The 22,406-nt window shown below is 36.4% G+C and overlaps 1 protein-coding gene across 2 annotated transcripts in view; it reads right to left on the bottom strand.

Annotated features, from left to right (window-relative positions):
- Positions 1-17,110, bottom strand: part of NBN (nibrin) — a 31,025-nt gene extending 13,915 nt beyond the window's left edge. Inside the window, exons 1-10 of one of the 2 annotated variants that reach the window (XM_037504324.2) lie at positions 16,991-17,110; positions 14,691-14,821; positions 13,419-13,567; positions 12,682-12,841; positions 11,284-11,387; positions 9,440-9,557; positions 8,679-8,872; positions 6,653-6,750; positions 3,026-3,152; positions 1,573-1,845 (exon numbers count right to left, since the gene is read on the bottom strand). In XM_037504324.2, the coding sequence (XP_037360221.1) occupies positions 1,573-1,845; positions 3,026-3,152; positions 6,653-6,750; positions 8,679-8,872; positions 9,440-9,557; positions 11,284-11,387; positions 12,682-12,841; positions 13,419-13,567; positions 14,691-14,821; positions 16,991-17,027 (1,391 nt within the window). In that variant the 5' untranslated portion in view covers positions 17,028-17,110. Of the gene's footprint in view, positions 1-1,572; positions 1,846-3,025; positions 3,153-6,652; positions 6,751-8,678; positions 8,873-9,439; positions 9,558-11,283; positions 11,388-12,681; positions 12,842-13,418; positions 13,568-14,690; positions 14,822-15,961; positions 16,655-16,990 lie in introns of those variants that run through there. The other variant, XM_054692117.1, reaches the window with a different exon arrangement.
- Positions 17,111-22,406: the final 5,296 nt, after the last annotated feature.

Here is a 22,406-nt window from a genome sequence, read left to right as displayed (position 1 = left end):
AAAACAGTACATAATTTTTATACACTTTACTGTTTTGACAGGACTGATCAAACAATATGGCAATTGCTATCTTTCTGGAATTAGCAATGGAAGTGGAATAGCAGTGGAAGTAGCAATAGTTGATAATGTAATAGCTGACAAAGTAATATGGAAGAAAAGGTAAAAAAACACAAAGAACTTGTTGCTAAAATGTAAAGGAACTGTTGCTTACTAAATGAATTTAGGGAATACGTGAACAGGGGAAAATTACCCTAAGATACAAATTGATAGGATGAGAACTGGATTTAAGAAAGTAAGAATGGTTAAACCCAAAATACAGTAGAGATTATACACTACAAGCAATGCAAGAATATATGAACAACAGTTTTCTATATAATAATGTATCATTCAGTCAATGAGTACTGAATATTCATTTAAGTAGTACTTAGACATAGAGAGGACACAAAACTGGGTGTCTTCTTTCCAGGAATTTACTGGATTCATGTTGAATGGAAATAGCCAAGGTGATATTTTTATAATAATAATTATCATCATCACCATCTAATACCATTCCTTCAAGGGGTTTTGTAATAACTTTAGAGTTTGAAACAGCAACATAAACAGGTTTAAATGGAGGGATATATAAGACACTAAACTAAAAATCAACACTATTATTTTGGAGAGGCAGAGAGGAAATAGTCAAAGATTATGATAAAGTAAAGTACTAAGAAATATACATACATTCAGTGAGAGAAAAGTTTTTAGATTCATTAAATACATTTAGATACATTCATTGGGATAGCAGCAGGAAATCCCAGTGGAAAAACAAAAGTGACGCATAAAGAAGTTAGGGTCCAATATATTGATCATGTGCAATAAAATCATGTAACCCTGAAGGTAGAATATACAGAATATAAAAGGTAGGAAGGAGGAAAAGAAGTCCTCAAAGGGGTCAGTGGGGAAGTCAGAGAGGCAAAAGACACAGGATAAAACCACTACCACAAAAGCAAAAGAAATCATGAGGAGAGGAAAAGCTCAGGTGTTCAATGCTACCAAAAGGCAGTAGATTTCGCAAATCTGTCAAAAGTAAATTTTAATGATGTCATTTCAAGATGAAATATTGATAGTTAAGTTCATGAAGAAATGCAAACAATAACAATGATCTCTTTTTTTTTTTAGAAGTTTGACATTGATTGTAGAACACAAAAATGCAGCAGGCTGAGGAAGAAACCAAATCAGGGAAGACTTTGATAAAAATCTTGTCCTAAAAGTAGGACACAGGTTTTGAGTACAGAAGAAAGGACCTAGGACAGCTATTGAAGGTGCTAGATATTGAAACAATAATTGATGGTGCATAGTCTAGACGAAATAAAAGTTGACCTAGGAAACAGACTGAAAAACTCAGGTATGGAAAAGTTCTTTAACAGAAGAGTGGTAAATCAAAGAACAGATAAGCTGAGGTATCGAAGAAAAAAGGTGAGGGAGGATCTCTCTATGACTTCAGTGAATATGGATGTTTAGATATTTTAATAGGGAATGGGGTCAAAGGGCCATGGCTTTCACAGCTACAGAGTATAATTATTAAAAATGTACCTTTTTTTGGTGGATGGCTGAAAGTAGTTTTTTATTGAGTTGGTCTGCTGATGTTGAGAAGCCCGACCTTGACTTTTATTCACACCTGATAATTTAGTAGGTGAAAGCTGATAATCAGGGGTTTTCACCCTAAGCATAGAATTTGATACATTATTATTACTGGAGCCTATTTTGGGAGGTTCCTTCACAGTAGATGCCTCTTGTGAAAGCAATCTGAATTTCTGTTCCATTTTGGTTATTTTGGTATCTTTTGGTCTTTCACTCAAATCCATACTGTAGAAGAAAAGCAAGCAAGGTAAACAATCAGTTTATAATCATTTTTATCTGTAAAGAAAGTCTCTTAATGAGTATACTAATATTGCTTTAGAACAAATTTAACTTCGAGATAATAATTAAGTCAATATATTTTACTATCCCAATAAAGTAGCACCTATGTAATCAAAGCTCCCTGAAGATGGATGCCTGGATGAAGATGGATGCTACCTTTCTCTTCTGTACTGTCTGTACCATATGTCAGGCATGCTCACAGAACTACCAGACACACATAAAGTATCAAGTTAGCATCCTATTATAAAATTAATTCTAGGTCTTTTTTGATGTGTTTAAAATTATTTCCATGCAAAAAGATGAGTAAAAGTGAAAAATCCAGAAAAAGTATAAACTCCCATCTTTCTAGTATCATATATAATAGGATATTAATCATTTTAGATGAATTGATTAAGGTTATATTCCAGCCAAATGACAGTGTCTACATTACAAAAAAATTCTGCATTACCAGAAAAATATTTTAAAAACACACATACACACAGTTCTACAATGTATGGCTGAATGTATACTGCTTTTCCTATTATGTCACACACGAAAAATAAAGCTGTAGTTCAAATGACTTTCAAAACATTCAGTTGCTTTTTAAAAAGTTGTATCTGGTCTCAATATGCATATAGTAAAAATGTAAATATGGCCTAATGCAGAGACATTATAAGCGACTTTCAATATGAACAGATTCTTATGGAATATTTAAAATAAAGTACACAGTCTTCAATGAAAAATAGCATAAAACACAAAAGAGGTATCCCTGCTCTCCAAAAAAAAAAAAAAAAAAATCAAAAAACAGAAACTCCACAAGTAGTGAATCACTATCTTTATGAAAAAATATTAACTATTACCTATTTAGATATCCAAGTAGACACATATAAAGTGTTTCCAAAATTATGATTCAAATACAGGCAACATCACATAATACCAACAAATTTATTCAAACTCTCTGGTCCTTTATAGAACATTTGCTGACCCTTGCCCTAAAATATTGTTTTCCTTGTAATTGTCTCATGTTCTAACTCTAAGAGATGACCTGATAATGGCCTGATTTTACTTCATGAATACACTATTGATAGAACAACAACAATCTGCTATCAAACTATTGCTTGTACCAAATGAACAATAGTTTGTTTACCATGTATCTGCTTGCTCTGATTCTGTGTCAGCTATATATGTTTTAATATTCATTGGGTCACTTGGCATTAATTTCTCATTGACTGAAAAGTCTTGGGAAATGCTTGGCCCTGGAGTTGTCTTCAATTCTGAAATCACACAAATGAAAAGATGCTTATATAAATTAAATCATTTTGAGTTATAGCAAATCTTTCATGGTAACCCATTGAATAAAACAAAGAAACAAAATTAAAATGAGCTTAAATTCTAACTCAAATTATACTTTAAATCAGCAGACCAAAAAATTACATTTCTTCCCTACACAAAGTATATCTATTGTCCTGTCTACATCAATAAAAATCAATGTGAGTTTCATTTTTCTAAAGAATATACTAAAAGAAGACATATACAAAAATCATTTCAGACATAAATTTTTGGGCTACTCCAGAAAACCACATTGATTGTTTCATCATCTTATTTATTAGAATAGCAGCTTAATTTAGGTGCCGCTCTTCTGACATAGTTTTCTTGAACCTTCCACACTGCACTAAGTGCCCTTCATCTTAGCTTCTGTACTACCCTTTACATCGCTCTATTAACTTTCAGCACCCATATCACCAGCTGTGTGATCTTTGTTAAGTAATTTAACTTTTCTATGCTTTAGTTTTCTCATCTGTAGAATGAGAATAATTATAATACTTTCCTCACAAGTTGTTCTGAGAACAAAATGAACTGATATATAAATAGCACTAAGAAAAATGCTTAGAACATAGTAAGCACTATGCAAATGTTAGCTGTTATTATCATCACTTTGCACCGTACTTGTTTACTTGTTACTTTCCTTAGGAGACTTGGAATCTCCTTGAGTATAGAGATAAAAGGTCTTGTTCATTGCTGTATCTGGACACTAGAGCAATGTTTGGTATATGGTGGATATAAATAAGCTAATGAATTTAAATTGTTAACTGAAAATTTTTAAAAGCTGACATTTATTGAGTAGCTAGGCTAAATAATCACTGTTAGGACCTCATGAACAGCACATGCTTAAGAATGTTTATTACTGATTCCAAATTCAGGCACTTAAATGTTTTCTGTCATTCTCTTTAACAACCTCCTTAAAAGCTCACTGGCATTTCCTTAAAAACATGTATATCTATTGATACAATTTATTTTAGCTTGCACAAACTTATAGGAAAAATAATTATAAATGCATATAGAATCTAATGACCCAGAACAACTATAGTTTGTCAACAATAAGATTATTTACAACTTTCTAACTAAAAAAAACCATGAGGGCAGGGATTTAGTCTGACCCGCTCATTTCTTTATTCCAAATGTTTAAACAAAAGCTTAATAAATACTTGTTGAAATAAATAAATGAATATGGAGAAAGAGGAAAGAAAAGGGGAAAAGGGACAGTAGGAAATATGCATTCACTCTGTTACCCCAAATTGTGCGGACAGTTAGATATGTATGACTTGGAATCCATATAACTACCTGTGAATGCCAAAAATGCTACTACTAATTATAACTCCATCCTTATGACCTGTTTCTACATGAAATAATAAAACAAAAAAGATACTAACTGGTTTAGTGGTCAGAAAACTCAAATTTTAGGATTGGCTTGGCCATAAATTGTTTGTGGAGATTTGGCTTTTCTCCTTGAGATCTCTTACCTTTTAATATAAAGACATGAAATAATCTGTAATTTCCCTGATATCAGGGTATTCAAAACTTAGTAACAGCCTATAATCAATCTAGTGGCTGAAAGAGGCATGGAAACAATTAATTATATTTCAAAGTAAGAAGAAAGTCTAACTGAAATGCAAGAAAATAAATAATAAAAGGTATAGGGGTATAGAAAACAATTCTGACTTGGAGAGTTTTATTTTTTAGTTTTTTTTTTTAAACAACCATGTTTATTTTTTCACAATATAAGATTTCTCTGCTCAGTTGTGGTCATCATAGTTTTTCTACCATCAAAGCACCCGGAGTCCTCCGCCATAGTGTACTCAGTGGAGGAAAGTATATATAACTAGTGAATAAATCATCTTATCAAATAATAAACACAAGTCTGACAAAGCATATCAGATATCTATTATCTCTCATCATTTCTCACACCCTCATCATTTCTCAAAACCTTACATATATACCATCAGCAATGTAGTATGTCCTAACTTAAAAGTCATTCTGAATCACAATACTTGCTATGTGATTTTTGTCTAATTTCTTAACCTTTCTGTACCCCAGTTCTCACAATCTATAAAACGCAAATATCACCCATCTAATTAAACTGGATTATTTTAGAGACTAAATTTTTTTTTTTAATTTTATCTTTTTTTTTTTTTATAGAGGCTTGTTTATTTATTTATTTGTTTGTTTGTTTGTTTATACATGCACTGGGTACAGTCAGAAGTGCGGGAAGGTGAGAGAATTCACCAGAGCCAGAGCAGGGAGCAGAGCAGGCAGAAGGACCGAAGTACACTGCTGAGGGGAGCAGCGGGCGGCAGGAGAGGTCTGCGCGCCATGCGGGACCCTCCTCCAGTGGCCGGGGAGCAGCCGGGGATCGAACCGGCGCCACAGAGGCCGTGGGCAGCTTCGCAACCCAGCGCTCAACCGCTGTGCCACTGGGGAGGCCCCCCTTTTTTTTTTTTTAAAGATTTTTTAATTTATTTATACAAGCACTGGGTACAGTCAGAAGCGCGGGAGGGTGAGAGAATTCACCAGAGCCAGAGCAGGGAGCAGAGCAGGCAGAAGGACAGACGTACACTGCCGAGGGGAGCAGTGGGTGGCAGGAGAGGTCTGCGTGCCATGTGGGACCCTCCTCCGGTGGCCGGGGAGCAGCAGGGGATCGAACCGGCACTGCAGAGGCCGCGGGCAGCTTCGCAACCCAGCGCTCAACCGCTGCGCCACCGGGGAGGCCCTAGAGACTAAATTTTGATGATGATTATAATATGCATCCTCATCCGCCCAAAAAAGTAGGAATTACTTCTTGATCCTCCACAAAAAAATGTTCTGCTAGATCTAGTTTCAAATTATATCCTGAAATCTGTTCTCTTTTCTGCATATTCACTAATATCATCCGGACCAAGGCACCAGGCTCTTTCTCACCTGGACCTCCACAACAGCTTTCTACTCCTCTCTCCACTTTCATTTTGAATCTAGAATTCATTCTACTCACATTGTGATCAGTGTTTTCTTCCTGGAATTCCCTGCTATCCAGATAATCCATGGCTAACATTCTAGTCACTTAGGATGCATAAGGCTCAAATGCATGAGTCCGTACTTTACCATTTACCTAAAATAGCCAGTTCCCAGTGACTATCACATCACCTTGTTTTTGTTTACGCTTTGTATTTAGCCCTGACTGAACTGATCAGATGTCCTTGTTTGCCTGTTGTCTGAACCCTGACCTTAAAAACATAAACTTCATAATAATAGATCTCTTGTTTACCCTATCCATCAATGTGTCTTTAGATCTTAGAATAGCGCTCAGTAGTGAGATTCACAAATATTTATTAAATGAATAAATAGCTGAGTTTGTTAAAAGATGGTGAAAGGAGTCATCCCTAGAAGTATAGAGTAAGGTGCATATACTTTATTTTCAACTTACACAATGAAGCTGCTAAAGAATTAATGTTTTCATTACCTGTACTGGCAAGGGCCTGAGGATCACAGTAATTCTTTGTTGTCATGAAAATAACTGCCAATCCAATTTCTGCTTCAGGAATAGGTCTAAGACCCTGCCTATTAGAAAGAAATAGTTTAGTATGACAAGAGAGGAAAACTAACTTTTTTAAGGTGCTGTCAAAAGGAATTTATCTTTTTTTCCCTAAGAAGATATTACAGTTTTAGTATGGAGAGACTTTTAAATACATAGAGTACAAGGGTACTCATTGGGGCAATGTTAATTGGGAAAATCCACTACATTTTAGTAACTCAATCATCTCACTTTGTAAAATAAAGATCCAGAGTAAAAGATATAGATCCAATTCTAAAATTCTATCATTTTCAGATAAGAAGAAAATATAACAGCCAGATGAAGCAATAAAATAACCTGTATAGGCAAATCTATGATTACTAAGATAAAACAATAGAGAAAAGAGAGGAGCGTGGGAAGGAGGAAGAAAAGCATAAGAACTATATATAAGCTATAGCTATTATAATTTTAAGTTTGTTAAATCAAACCATTTTACCAATTTACAAATATTAGGAAATCTTCTGATGAAGTTATCTTCTGTTATTCTGTAATGTGAATGACTGGTTTATGAAACAAAGACAATTGAATAATGCTATAGAGAAACTACACTTTCAGATTTAAGAAAGTGTCATAAAACTCCTTTTAATATTTATTGTAGAACTCTTTAAAGTGGTTGTAGTAATTCAAAAGGCATTTTTTGAATGCTTAACATTTGTTTCATTGCATGTACTGGGTTGAAATAAACAGTTCAACTATACATTTATAATTATAATGATTTATACTAAAAATTATTTTTAAAAGTATTATAATTAATACTTATATTTCAGGCGACTCAAAATTGCTATTACCCTACTAACTTGTTTAAACCTTAAATTTAATATACTATGTAAACTGGCTATAGATTGGTTATATAAAATAAAAACATTTTAAAAAATTCAATAACAATGTCATACAAAAACTACATCATACTAAATGAGGAAATATTGGAAGCATTCCTTTTAAAGTCAACAGTGAGATAAAATAGCTACTAACACTACTTCCATTGAACACTGTTGAATTAAGGCAATGTAGTAAATGTAGAAAGGGATAAACATATTAACAAGTGAAACAGAAGTCAAAGCCATTCCTATGCATGTACAGAACTTTGGTATACAAGAGAATCCCAGACATGAAATGAAAAACAAAACATCAAAATAATAGTAAAGAAATATTGTGCCTATCTTTTTGATCTATAAATAGAAAATGTTTTCTTAAATGGTAAAAGCATTGACAATGAAAGAAAAGGTAATTAACATTTAGTATAATAAAGGGTTTTCCATAAAAAAGATGAAATTTTGCCATTGAGACCATGTTGTCTTGAGAAGGAGAAACAAAAATAACATACATTTCCCTCATGTGGAATATAAAGAAAAAACAAAAAGCATACAAATAAAACAAAAGCAAACCCTTAGATTCTGAAAACAGAATGAGTGACCAGAGGAGGTCAATTATTTGGTGGTGGATGGAGAATGAACATTTATTTGGTGGTGGGCATGGTATGAATTATGGAGTTGCTAAGGTAAGAAAATGTACATCTATGAACTTTTCAGGCAGATAAATATTGTATGTCCTACCTACTATTTGCTGGGTGAACAGATTTTAGTCAAAAGACTGCCAAGCCTGGCTATTTTTACAATACTTCTCGGCTTCAACACTGCTAAGATTATTAATACCAATGAAGAGTCTAAGAAAAAAATATTAATTTAGTTTTCACTCTCCTGCACCATAAACACTAAGCTATCTGACATCCCCCCTCATTATCCTTAACAGCATGTATAAGAGGTGCACAAATTTTTATTGCCATTTTAATTGTTTCAGGCAATTTCATTTGAGTTTTTAACTTTCTCAACTGCTACATTTCTTTCTTTTAAAGAAAACCTTAAAATTACATATAAAATTATCTACTTGCATTTATTATGAATGAATAATTCTCTACCTTTGGAGCATATCCATAATTGAATGAATCCACTTTTTCTGAGGGTCAAGAAGTAAGGTTTGTGAGTTTGTTACTCCTACATCAACAACACAAGTTCCAGGAGTTGAAAAGAAACTATCTTCTTCTTCATTTTCTTCTGTTATCAATCTAGCATTTCCTCCTCCAAAAATAATGGCTGAACTTAGTTTTTTATGCTTCGAGAGAAAAAAAAGGAATGAAACTGCCAAAATTAATTTATTGAATACATTATATAATTTTAAGAATTTGACTTGTGAAGTAAAATAAAAGTAGAAATAACATAGAACTGGTTCTAGTTCTTGACAGGACAACCTAGACTTCCATTCAGCAGATCTGTAATTTGCCAGGTACTGCTGCAGTCCTGGCATGATTACCACATAGTTCTGTAACGAGGTTTACTCTCCTGATTTTTCTATGTACAACATAAACTACTAAAACCCTCATTTTGGAATACAGAAGACATTCAACAGCTGTTTACTAACTGAACAGCACAGAATTTAAACAGAAGTTTTCTCTCCCCATCACCCACCACTTACATGTTTATATAAGCTTAACTAATAGATATTATGAAATAGAATCACATATCATGAACAACAGGCAGGTTCTGATGCCTGGGTAGTTTACTGTACTTCACACTTCTACACAAAATCTCAAAAGGAAGTTCATTAATAACCACTGATGACAGTAATAATTTATCCTACATTGTGATGTTTTCTTTAGCACAATTTAGTTTATAATATTACCTGTTTGACATTTAGAAATATAAATGTTTTTCCTTTAAAGATTTGTCTTCTTTCCTTTCGTTTTGACAGATCAATATTTTTACTTCCAATAGTTGGTTCATCAATAGCTGGGTAAAAACTGTAAAAAATATTTAAAATTTTCTAATTATATGCTACTTTGTAGCTACACAATTAAACTTGTAAATGGCACTGCTATGTAGACACAAGAAAGGCATAATTCTCAATGTCACTGAATGTTTTGAAAGAGTTTGATCTGTAACAAATTATTAAAAAAAAAACCTAAATTCTTTTTTCTAGAAATATGATAATGGGTGACACACAGAACAGCAGAACTTTTCTTTATTTTCTAATATATATTCCACAGATAGATACTCATAACAAGATACAATTCTGTATGAATCAATTACTTACAAAAGGTTGAGAGAATTGTTCCTAAAGAAGAGATGGCACCTTGTGTGTCCCTGGGAACTAATGTTCCAATTCTATAACTTACTACTTCAAGTATTTGTTATAAGTCTCTTTGAAGGAGCTCAAAATATTTTAAATTACTTAATTTTGTCAGTCTAAATAAAATATCTAATGTGAGATTGAAAAACAATCTTCCAGCTCATTAACATACTGCTATAAAAACATAACCATCATCGACAGAAATGGGGAAATTAACAGAGAAATGAAATCAAGAGCTAATTCATTAATCCATAGTGTCAACTTTCTCTATTATCAGATCTCTTACTATAGCTATTCTTTAACTGACCAACCTTTCAGCATATCTACCACCTTATGAAATATTACTAATGTCTATGGATAAGAAGATTCAATATCATCAGGATGTCAGTTCTTCCCAATTTGATCTATAGACTAAATGCAACTGCAATAAAGCTCCCAGCTAGTTATTTTGTGGATACCTTCTCTAGAATGTCATATAGTTGGAATAATACAGTATGTAGCTTTTAAGAATGGCTTCTTTCACTTACTATGCCTTTAAGTTACTTCCATATCTTTTTATGGCTTGATATTTCATTGATTTTAGTGTTAAATTTAGCACTGACTTTTAGCACGACTTGGTTTGAATTATCCAGTCAGCTACTGATTTGATTTTCATTTACTTTTAAAAGCAGACAAACATCAAATATATAATACAGGCCCTACAACACCCTACATTGGGCAACACAGCTTATAAGGTAATAAAAAAAAGTCCAGGTGTATTCCTCCTCAACATACAGTAGATAATTATGAATCTTTCTAGATACTGCTGCAATTAGCAACACTTCTTTATAAAATTCTACTACGATGCTAGACAATGTACTCAAAATTTGGATAGATTATTACTTAAAATAACTAATACCTGCATTGAATACTTAAAGAATCAGTAGGAAAAATATTAGTCTCACTTTCCCAAAGGAGGTAAGCAACACTTAGAAGCCATGAGCTCCATGCTCAAGGCCACAGTGCTGTTAAAATATGGCCTGGAACTATTTGGCTCTGGAATGTGGTTGCTGCATCACACAATTCCAGGAGCCCCATAGGCAAGTGTACTTTGTACTGTACCTCTGTACCACTGTCTTTCATTTTTTTTCTTTAAATGCTGGCGCATCGTGTAACATTCATTTCACAGATAAGAAACAAACAAACAAAAAATATGGAGAACCTTTCAACTACAACAAAAAACTTCATTAAACTAAACTATAATATCCTGAACTATACCACAACAAAAAACTTCATTAAACTGAAGTATAACTTAATGACTATCCTGAAATAGTCACTAAAGAGGAAATTAACCTAAATAAAATCAGTGCTATCATATATTGTTACATATCATATTACATTGAAAATACACGATATACCTTTCAATTTGTGGAGCCTGTTTCTTGGACTGAATTGCTTTAACATATTCAGTAAAATATTCCGGCTTAACTATTGGACGTCCGCAAATGAGTGCACATATAGTCTAAAAAGAGGAAAATATAGGTGAATATATATATTTAAATGTAATTTTCTTTTTAAAAGTTTTAAGTTATGGATTATAAAAAGGCTGTTTTACTGTGGTTTTTTTTCCATCTGACTGATCTCTCTACATTTACAAAGAAGTCACAATCTATAAAAATAAAGTTAATATTTGGTTTCTGCTTAGTTTTAGTATACAGATCCTTATATGATCAATTATAAGAAGTCACTGATTATAATATTAAATTGAAAACTGCTTGAGGTGGGGTAGAATAGAACAACATAAAATAAAACACGAGTCAGTTGAAGAATGTACTCCAAAAATGTTAAAACATGTATCTTAGAATTGAGGAAACATAACATGTGGTTCATAAAAGACAAATGTGAAGCCATAAGCGAGAGAGACAAGATCTTTTCTGCCTAATTGCCTTTTGAACATATTTCAACTATGGAATAAAGTTCATTCAAGAAAGTAAATAAAGAAGTAACTATATGAGGGGCCTCCCCGGTGGCGCAGCGGTTGAGCGCTGGGTTGCGAAGCTGCCCGTAGCCTCTGTAGCACTGGTTCAATCACCAGCTGCTCCCCGGCCACCGGAGGAGGTTCCCACATGGTGCGCAGACCTCTCCTGCTGCCCTTTGCTCCCTCCAGCAGTGTACTTCAGTCCTTCTTCCTGCTCTGCTCCCCGCTCTGGCTCTGGTGAATTCTCTCACCCTCCCGTGCTTCTGACTGTATCCAGTGCTTGTATAAATAAATAAATAAATGTTTAAAAAAAATAAAAATAAAAATAAACTGTCTTAAAAAAATTAAAATTTAAAAAAAGAAGGAACTATATGAGGTTGGGTAAAAGTTCAAAATAAGAACATATATGGAAGGCCTTCAAGGAAAAGTGAATTAAAAATCTACAAGCCTCAAAAAAGACAGAGTGACAAAGCTTGAGAACAGAAAACACTAGCATTGGCAGTGAAAATGAAAACCAAGAAGACTCAATATAATTCTAAGAAATATTCCAAGTACAGAAATTTAATTTTTTTTTTTAAATGCTACAACAAAAATACAAAAATACAATTTTATGTGCTTTGGCAGGTTATGTGAAAAGCCATTTTAATCTGAATGGTTTACAAAGGTATGGGTTTGGCATATATACGTGTATGTGGCACATACACACACATACACATAGATATATACACACGCATATATCTACAATTAGCAGTTCTGATAGTTTTAAAGTAAATTACTTTAATGGGTAAATAAGCTTAAATATCCAGAACTTATTTCAATGTAACAAGGCATTACCTACTTTAATGGTAACTTTAACTGATACCATGACAAGGTGCGTACATTCTTCTGTCCAATTATTTACATTAAGTCCTCCAAGCTGTAATACAGCTTGACTTAAGGCAGTTTTCCCAGAGACATCTAAACAAGAAGAACACGTGACCAAAGGCTCATACTCTACTCTGTAAATGAGAATAAGGCACATAAAGTTATGTCACCATAGTTATGGATTTAGCAACTTAGAGTACTTTAAACTTGAAACTCATGTCACATGGTGTTACTTTAAAATACTGTAACATTTATTTAGTTTATTAAAATGCATCCCCACTGCCACCCCATTTATGGCATTTTCATGACCACATCTGTTCTGTAGCTTCTTTTTTTTGCCCAAACTGCATCACCTTTCCTGCTGGTGTCCAGCAATTTTGAATATACAGGTCACATCTGAGGAAATCAACAGACCAACAGCAGAAAAGTTAATACCAAGTATTAACTTTAATATGTATGTATTATAAAACTTCCTGACTGATGAAATGATCATTTCCTAAGTCTTGAATTGCAATCAAGAAAAAACGATGATCAAGGTTAACATTACTTTCACCTAGTTAGAATCAAACAAATGTAGCTCCTGTCAAGGTTCTCAGGACTAAGTAGCAGAGGAATTAGATGGTCTTCATTATTCATTAATATCCTTGCCTTTTAGAATTTGATTAGTTCAAAAGTAAAGTTGTTTACTTTTAACATCAATTCAATTCTTACCTGAATTTACTTTCAAACACTCCAAAAGTAACTCTATCCCCTGTCTTTAAAGTGCGTGTAAGGCCATTCTGCATTTTTTCCTCATTAACAAAGGTACCATACTTGGAATTATCTTTTATTGTTAACACAGGAATTTCATCTGATTGACTCTGGAAAAAAAATAATAAAAGTATTTTATAACACAGTAAATACATTTCCTAATGGAAAAGGTTTCAGAAGCACATGTTGCTAACTTTTTGATTAGGCAATAAATAAGTGGTTAACTTCCCAGCACAATAAGTCATGGAGTCAATTGTTCTGGTTGCCTGAAAAGAATAATCACTCAATTAACAATTAATGGAAAATGTCTAAATTTCAGGATCATTCCCCTTAGAAAATACATTTTCTTTATTTTTGTAAGTCAGTGGAGGTTTTCTGCCCCTCAATTTCACATAGCAGATAATTAATATTTGTACAGCCTATATCGTGCATAATTGATAACTTTGTTAGGAAGCTTTTTTTTTTAACATCACGATCACATAATAAAAACTGATTTAATTAGAAAGACTGGAGCGGCTGACAATTTTAATTTTTCTTTAGGAATTTCAGCACTGTTTTTCTATACCTTTAAGAATGTGTAAATAAAACCTAAGTATCACTTAACAGATCCAGCATTTGCTGATATGCAGTCTTTGTTCAAAATAATGACTTTTCTTATTACCACTGGCACCATTCTGAGTACAGTTATTTGTATACATTTGTATTACTTTTATCATCAATGATTCTGATTAAAATTAACAAATGAACAAAATAAATTCAAAAGCATTTTAGAGGAGCTGTGCACAGCCAACCAAACAACAGCTGTATTCCCTGGTAAAACAAATCAATTCCCATTGTGACAACCTATGTTATAAGGGAAATACTTCTGTTCACAAGGCTATATAAAGCTCTTTAGTGCAGGAGTCATAATGGTCTATTTACTGGTCTATTGCCAGGTTTAATACTGAGGTTGACACATAGTAAGCAGTAAGTGTTCAAGTGAATAAATACAAATATGTTATAATTCCTATGAGCTGGTAAATCACTAAAACGTTAAAAAAATGAAGAAGAAATTTAAAATTTCAACATAAACAAAGCCATTGCTACCAAAATAAGTATTTAATCTTATTAACATTTTAAAAAACCAGACTTAAGAACTGGAAAGTCCTATGAACCCACTTAGATATCCCTAAAATAATCTTTTTTATTTCAAACACCTGACTATAATCTAGTGAAATAAAATCTGCAACCTACCAGGTTGTTGACCGAAAAATTTGCAGTTAACACAGCATGATCTCTACTGATTGACTTATCATCTTCAATTAGAATGTTACAGTTTTTTCTTCCAACTAAGTAATCAACACCAGTCAAAAGTCTGTACGGCTCTAAGAGAATTTAAAAAAGAAAAAACAGCAAATTGATACACACATGGATATAAATGTATATATGATAAAGGTATGACGAACATTTAGAGAAAATCTTTTTATTTAACTATTTAAATGTTAATAATGGATTTTTATAAATTTAACTTTTTTTTCTAATAAGCCTCACTGGAGAACACATAAGATTATCTAATGAGAGGTAAAATATTATGTTTTTCTAAAGTGAAAAGAATATTGAAAAGAGTCAATGATCACCCCAATTATCATTTTAATGCCTTACCAAACAAAATCACATTAGTCTATTTGGAACTTAGTCAATGAATTTTAAAAATGCATCAGAAATATGAATGTTAAAAAAACTGTCAAGAGAAATTTGAATATTATGGGTACTTCCTGTACCAGATGGTAAAATGACATAAAACTACAGGTTATTAAAAAGTATGGTATTGGGTCAGGAATAAAAAAGATAGATCAATTCAGGAAAAGTGCAGAACAAATTCTAATGTATATTTTCAATCAAAGGTAGCATTTCACATCAATGGGTAAGGGCTATTTTTTAAAGAATATTGGAAATCATATATTGTTGGAATAGCACATAGATTGGAGACATGATTCCATTACAGGAATGGTGGAGTTGTTAGGGGGAAAAGGATGTCCCTTTTAAGCGCGCGGGTGAGGACCCACAGCCAGGCAACCCGTTCAATATCGGGGCTGTCCTATAACAGAGTGATTAGAAAAGAAAATCCATACAAGCAGGAAAGAGTCGGGTAAGCCTTAACCAGGTTTGGGTTATATTTTAACATATCAGAGATTCTTAGAGTAGACTGTTAGGAAAAATGTTTCTGGTTTTTGTTTGTTTTTAAGAGGAATTGGCCCATGGTTTCCATTTGATTCTGATTCAGTATCTCTCCCCAAAGTTAAGAATGCCAGCCATTGATGCTAGAAATTTCTTTTTTTTTTTTTTAAGATTTATTTATGCATACAAGAGCTGGGGTACAGGCCGGAGGTGGGGTGTGTGTGTGTGAGAGGATTCACCAGAGACAGAGTGGGGAACAGAACAGGCAGATTGACCGAAATACACTGCTGAGGGGACAGCAGGCGAGACAGGAGAGGTCTGCTGCACCATATGGGTTACTCCCTGACCTGGGATGGAACTCATGCTGCAGAGGCTGCGGATAGCTTCACAGGTTGCATCTTAACCCCTTGGGCCACCGGGGAGGCCCCTGAAGCATCTTTTTTCTGCGATCACTCTACGATAAGTCAGACAGTCACTGGCTCAAACTGATCTTCCAAAGCAACAGAATCCTCCTTGGCTAGTTTGCTCTACCTCTGCACTGCTCCGGGTCCACAGAGATGCTCTGATCTTTGAGTCTCTATAGCACCCATTTCCCCTACCATTCGTTTAGCCTTCTCCATCCTCTCACACGGTCAATTTTGCCTCTAGATAGATCTTTTATGCCCCACGATAAAGTAAACTTCCTGCAGGGCACGCCTCAGTCATAGGCTACGGCCTTCTACCAACAGGGACTGACAACACTGGGCGGCCAATTAAAAGGAGATAACCACGTTCCACCGCCGGAAATGCAGAAAACAAAACAAAAATGCTACTATGGGGGTGAGGTGGTGGGGGGTGTTCTGAGCCCAAAGTGGATAAACGCAGTGAAATCATTTCTCGTGGTTGCCATTTATCCAAGTCATCTCTGTGGCTGTTCACACAAACAGGCGGCGTCTGGAGACAGCCATCTGCTGCCGCCGTGCGGGCTAGCCCGCGATGCCTGATACTAAGTTTCCACAAGTTTAAGACCCCGGGTATCACAACTAGGGGTGGGCCACGGCTCTGCTGGGCAGGCCGCCACGCCCAGTTCGGTCCGGTCTCGCCCGCGCAGGGTCCCAAGCGGGCCGACCACTGGGGAAGGCACCCAGCGTCACAGCGACCCGACCGCCCACGCCCAGGAGGCGCCGCGCGCACGCGCCGGAAGCCCACGCGGTGCCCACGCTCTAGATCCTCGGCTTCCCACCCGGGTCCCACCGCCTCGCGGGCCGGGAAGGAAGGCGGCACCGGAAGGAGAGGAGAGGGACGAGACCGGACCGGAAGCATCGCCCCGCAGACCCTCGGACCGCGGCAGTTGCTCCCGAATATACGGTCTCCAGCCACCTCCCGCCAGCCCTTACCTGGGGCCGGGCCCGCGGTGGGGACGAGCTTCCACATGGGTCCGGAGCATCGGGTTCCGGGCCCACCAGCGGCTGCGTCAGCGGAGCTGATGGGCGTGCGCGGCCGCGAGGCCTGACTCTGCGCGGGCCCGCTATCGTGCGCGCTCCCGGGATGCGCGGCGCTCCCGGGATGGGCAGGAGTGCGAGATGGGCTCTCAGGCGCCACTTGGTGGTTATAAAAGGAACAGCGCGAGGGGCCTCCCTGATGGCGCAAGGGGTTAAGACGCAATTTATGAAGCTAATCCGCAGCCTCTGTAGCACGGGTTCGAGTCCCCGGCTAGGAAGCTACCCACATGGCGTTGCAGTTCTCTCCCGATTCGCCCGCTGCTCCCCTCAGCAGTGACTTTCAGTCAATCCGCCTGTTTTGTTCCCCACTCTTGTCTCTGGGGAATCCTCTCAACTCCCACATCTCTGGCCTGTACTCCAGTTCTTGTGTGCATAAATAAATAAATCTTCAAAAAAAAAAAAAAAGGAACAGCGCAATCTGTATTGATTGAAATGCGTTCTATTGATAAAAGTCTGTAGCCCATTTTGACGTGTTCAAGGAATACAAGATTATCTACTGTTTTTCTGATTGTGAATGGAAGCAATAGTTTAAATGGACTCCAAAGCGAGGTAAGAAAACTTGCAAGTTAAAGACATAAAGTTACTATTATGCATTTACAATTTCTTAAACTACAGTCATTCCTTTGTATGGATATTAATGATGGTGATAATTATGGTGAAGATAAGGATTTCACCCCAACTCAAGTCACTGTTTTTACTCTTCGCCAAGCTTCAAATCAAGTTCTAACTTCTCAATTTCACAATGCTACACTTTCATCTAAGCCAGAGCTCAATAATGAAAAGTCTATTCTTTTCCATTTTCACTTGTTCCAAACTAGTTCAGGGTCTCCTTAATACTCCAGGAGCCTCCCAATCCTTTACCATCCACCTTCTACATTAATCCATTCTCCATTCTATGTACTACGAAGTAAATACTCAAGAGCACACTTCTGATGGTATAATTTCTGGTTTTCAAAAGCATTCTGCAATGAGAAGGGGAGAAATGTCACTTTAAAAGACTGGTTTAGCAAACTTTTATGAACATAGGTGTAAAATTCTAAAATAGAAAATTAGCAAACTGAATCAGGTGGTATATAAAAAGGATAATTATGACTAAGTGAGGTTTATTATAGAGTGAAAGGGTAGGTGTTAACTGGGGGGCGCTCAATGGAATTTGCCAGAATAATAGGAAAAAAAGGAGGAAAATCATAATCATCTTGGTACTTTGCAGGAAATTCATTTGATAAAATACAACAGGCCATCATGATGAAAAAAAAATTCTTGGAAAATTAAGGAACATCCTCGACCTGATAAAGGGCATCTGTTGAAAAAATTTTGTTTTTTTTTTCTTTATACTTAAGGTAAATTATTGAACGTTTCCCTCCTGACATGAAGAATGAAACAAGAACATAGATGTGCTTACTACTTGTATTACGTGGTATTAGATGCTTTAGTCATTGTAATAAAGGAGAAAGAGAAAAGGCGTGGAATAGGAAGAGTTCCACTGTAATTCATGAATAATGTAGTTGTGTACATCAAACCCCAAAAGAATCTATTGGCAAACAATTTGAAATAATAAGTGAATTTAATAAGGTCACTGGATACAATGTCCATATATGAAATGTGAGTGTATATTTCTACAAGAAATAGAAAATGACAGATAAAATAGTAACACCCTTATAGCTGTTAATTTGTAAATTTGTTTATTGTCTTCTTAACCCACTAGCACTTAAATTCTATGACAGTAAAGCCTACTGGTTGTTGCCATACCCTTTGTGCTCAGTGTCTGGCATATGTGTTTGTTAAATGCATTTATTGGTAAATAAAAACATTATATACTCTCTGACTAAAAAAAAAAAATAACTTCTTATGTGTCTTTATTGTTTTGTATTTAAATGGTAATATAGCAATATAGCAGTATAAACATATATATATATATATGGTTCATCTGTGCATTATTGGAATTAATTGAGGCAACAGGGATTAGTTGAATCAAATGAACTGTTCAACTATAACTTATTTTTTTAATTGACAGATAACACCAAACTGAGAAGTGTAAGACAACTTTATAGAACGAGAACAAATAAGCCTATGTAATGGGATCATGGGTTAGTCTTCCTTCCAGAACTCATTCAAGAAGCTAATTAATGATTGTACTTTGAAAATCCAAGTCTCAGTAATCATCTAAAATGTGTAAATTAGATGAAGTACTCAAACAGCAGAAATACATACGAGCTAATATTCTACAGAAAGACATATCTAGTTATTATTTTATCTTAACAGCATTTCACAATGACCTTCTTAGTACACACCAGGTGGCCTATAATAATTCTGCCAAATCTAATTTATTTGTAACATCACAGATTGTTAGAACTACAAGTGATTTTAGAGATAATTTACACCAACCCCAGATTTTATGGATGAGAAACAAAAAGCTGGTAAGTTTATTTGCCCAGTAGCAGAAAGTCAGTCTGTAGCAGGAAAGACAAGAAAAAAACAAGTAGTTCTTCTGCTTCTCAATGCAGCTTTCTCTGGGTCGCTTTAGCTGCAACCTGCACTTAGTCCAGCACTACCCTTGGCAGTCCCAGAGCGGGTCAGCCCAGGAATGAAGGCTGCTTTGAAAATTAGGAAGGGAGAAAAGCAGGAAGCTTACCAATTCTTGTTCCCTTTTCTCAGTCTCAAACTAGTACTTTTAAGGGTGTCACTGGTCACATGTCTGTACCTCCCTCCTCAAGTAGGAATGACCCTCAGTCAGGGGGAGGGCTACTAGTCTTCAGTAGCAAGACAAACCAATTAAAGAATTTCTTAGTTACTTTGTGTGCTCTCCAAGACAACACTAAGCAACACTGGCCTTTTCTGGAAGACTTCATTATTACTGGCAGCCAGGGCTAAGGTTGGAGGAACTGATTTGACTTTAGGAATGGATGCTGACCTGCTGCAGTTTGCTGATTGTTGTTGGGGAAACAATTAAAAACTATCTCCTGCCACTGCAGAAAACCTCTCCACAAAGACAGAAGAGAAACAGTTTTATAACTGAATAAACATAAACCAGAATCACAAGTATCTGCTAAAGAGATTGTGAGGACAGAGATCTAGCCATTTTATCCAGTCAAGCAGATACAACCCATTTCATAGGTGTTCTCAAGATAAATAGTAACTAGTGTTCTGGTAAAAGGACTTGACAGCACTGCTTGTCACACATACTCTAGCCTAAATTCCCACAGTAATTGGGGTGACCATCTGTATTAGTTAACTGGTTTTATCCAAAGGAAAAATAAACTTCTGATATCTCTGTGACAGGAGGCAGTTTTGCCAGTTGGCGGCCCACCAAAGTAAGACTCTGATTCTCCAGCAGAAATCAGAAGGGGTGCTCTCTTCTTTGATGACTATATTTCGAAGATATGGACCCCTGTCCTTGAGAAAGCTAGGTTGTAAAGCTAGAAAAGGGATTATTTAATCTTTAAAACAAAGAGTTGCATACATTACAAAAGAGACCAAGAATGTTTTCTTTTTTTTTTTTAACATTGGTTTATTTATTTACTTTTTTAAAGATTTATTTATTTATTTATACAAGCACTGGGTACAGTCAGAAGCGCGGGAGGGTGAGAGAATTCACCAGAGCCAGAGCGGGGAGCAGAGCAGGCAGAAGGACCGAAGTACACTGCTGAGGGGAGCAGCGGGCTGCAGGAGAGGTCTGCACGCCATGTGGGACTCTTCCCGCCCCCCAACCCGTGGCCGGGAGCAGCCGGGGATCGAACCAGTGCTGCAGAGGCTGCGGGCAGCTTCACAACCCAGCGCTCAACCGCTGCACCACTGGGGAGGCCCAAGAGTGTTTTCTAATGTAAATGTAATTACAAGTTTTCTAATGTAAATGTAATTATAAGTTTTCAAACGTAAGTGTTCCCTCCATAATCTAGTGGCTCATAAATAGGAGAAATATATTGCTCATGGTTGTGGAAGCTGTAGTAAGGGAAGACCATGGGAGTCATGGAGTGTCTTGGTAAAGGGATATTAGGAAGAACTTCTTATAGGACTTGGGATAGTTTAGGAGGTGGCCTAAGGAACTAGGAGTTCACTCTAGATGTTATCAGAAAGTATGGGCAAATCTATAAAGGAGAATCTCTAAAATTATATCGATGATAAGGGTAAACTAGAATGAACTTAAAAGTTGTAATTTGTAAAGAAACTCACTTATTTTATCCAAGAGACAGGTTGCTAGGCATTTTGTGGCTGACAAACTTGTTTTTGTCCGTCCTTAGGCAAAATTGTCAAGTTGATTTGTTGCAAGTTGATTTGTTTTGCCTCACCTGATTATGCTCTCGGTATAACTTAGTCTAAGGTAGCTATTCTGTGAGCCAGTTTATGTCACACAGAAGTGTGGAACAAGGCATAAGTATTCTTAGCCATTGCTTTGTCAGTTTGTGTGTAACTGGTCACCAATGAGGGCGAACTTGCCTTGGAGCTGCATCTCCGCCCAGCCAGTTAGCTTAGAATTATAGCCGGGCAAAGTTGAAGAACGCATCGTTGTAGCCAATGAATAACTGCCAGCACGATTTAACCCTATAAAAAAAACCCTGCTTCCTTTGTTGGGGCTCTCGATATCTGCCGCTGCGTTGGTAGGTGCCGTGAGCCTGGACTCGAGTCTGTAATAAACTCCCTTTTGTGTTTGCATCTGCTGTCTTTGGGTTCTTGGAGGCTATGCTCTCCGAGTCTGCTGATCATGGGCACAACAAGAATAGTATGTTCTACCTATGCATGCCAGGCCAAGTCCTGTATGTCCCGGGGTTCTTCTACCTTCTCCTTCCACCTCTTACCCTTCCCTCCCTCTCTCTGGTCATCTTACCATTGGCCTGAACTTGGAGATTCAAAGATAGGCATCCTTTCAATATCACATTAACCCTGAATTAGGTATCAATATTTACATTTTACAAGGAGGAAAGAAAAAATGATATGACATATGCAGAGTGTCTGTTGGTACACACACACACACACACACACACACACAGAGGGAAGGAAAAACTAAAGTTCTGACTTTGCTTTTAACGTGTGTATTTCTTTCTTTGAAAAGCAAAAGCACGAGGCCTCCCCGCTGGCTCAGCGGTTGAACACTGGGTTGTGAAGCTGCCCGCAGCCTCTGCAGCGCCAGTTCGATCCCCGGCTGCTCCCCGGACACTGGAGGAGGGTCCCACATGGCGCGCAGACCTCTCCTGCCGCCCGCTGCTCCCCTCAGCAGTGTACTTCGGTCCTTCTGCCTGCTCTGCTCCCCGCTCTGGCTCTGGTGAATTCTCTCCCCCTCCTGCACTTCTGACTGTACCCAGTGCTTGTATAAATA

This window comes from Talpa occidentalis, unplaced genomic scaffold (assembly GCF_014898055.3).
Source record: "Talpa occidentalis isolate TD23 unplaced genomic scaffold, MPIMG_talOcc4v2.1, whole genome shotgun sequence".
In the NCBI taxonomy this organism is placed as follows: Eukaryota; Metazoa; Chordata; class Mammalia; order Eulipotyphla; family Talpidae; genus Talpa; species Talpa occidentalis.
This window is presented reverse-complemented; position numbering and strand designations above follow the sequence as displayed.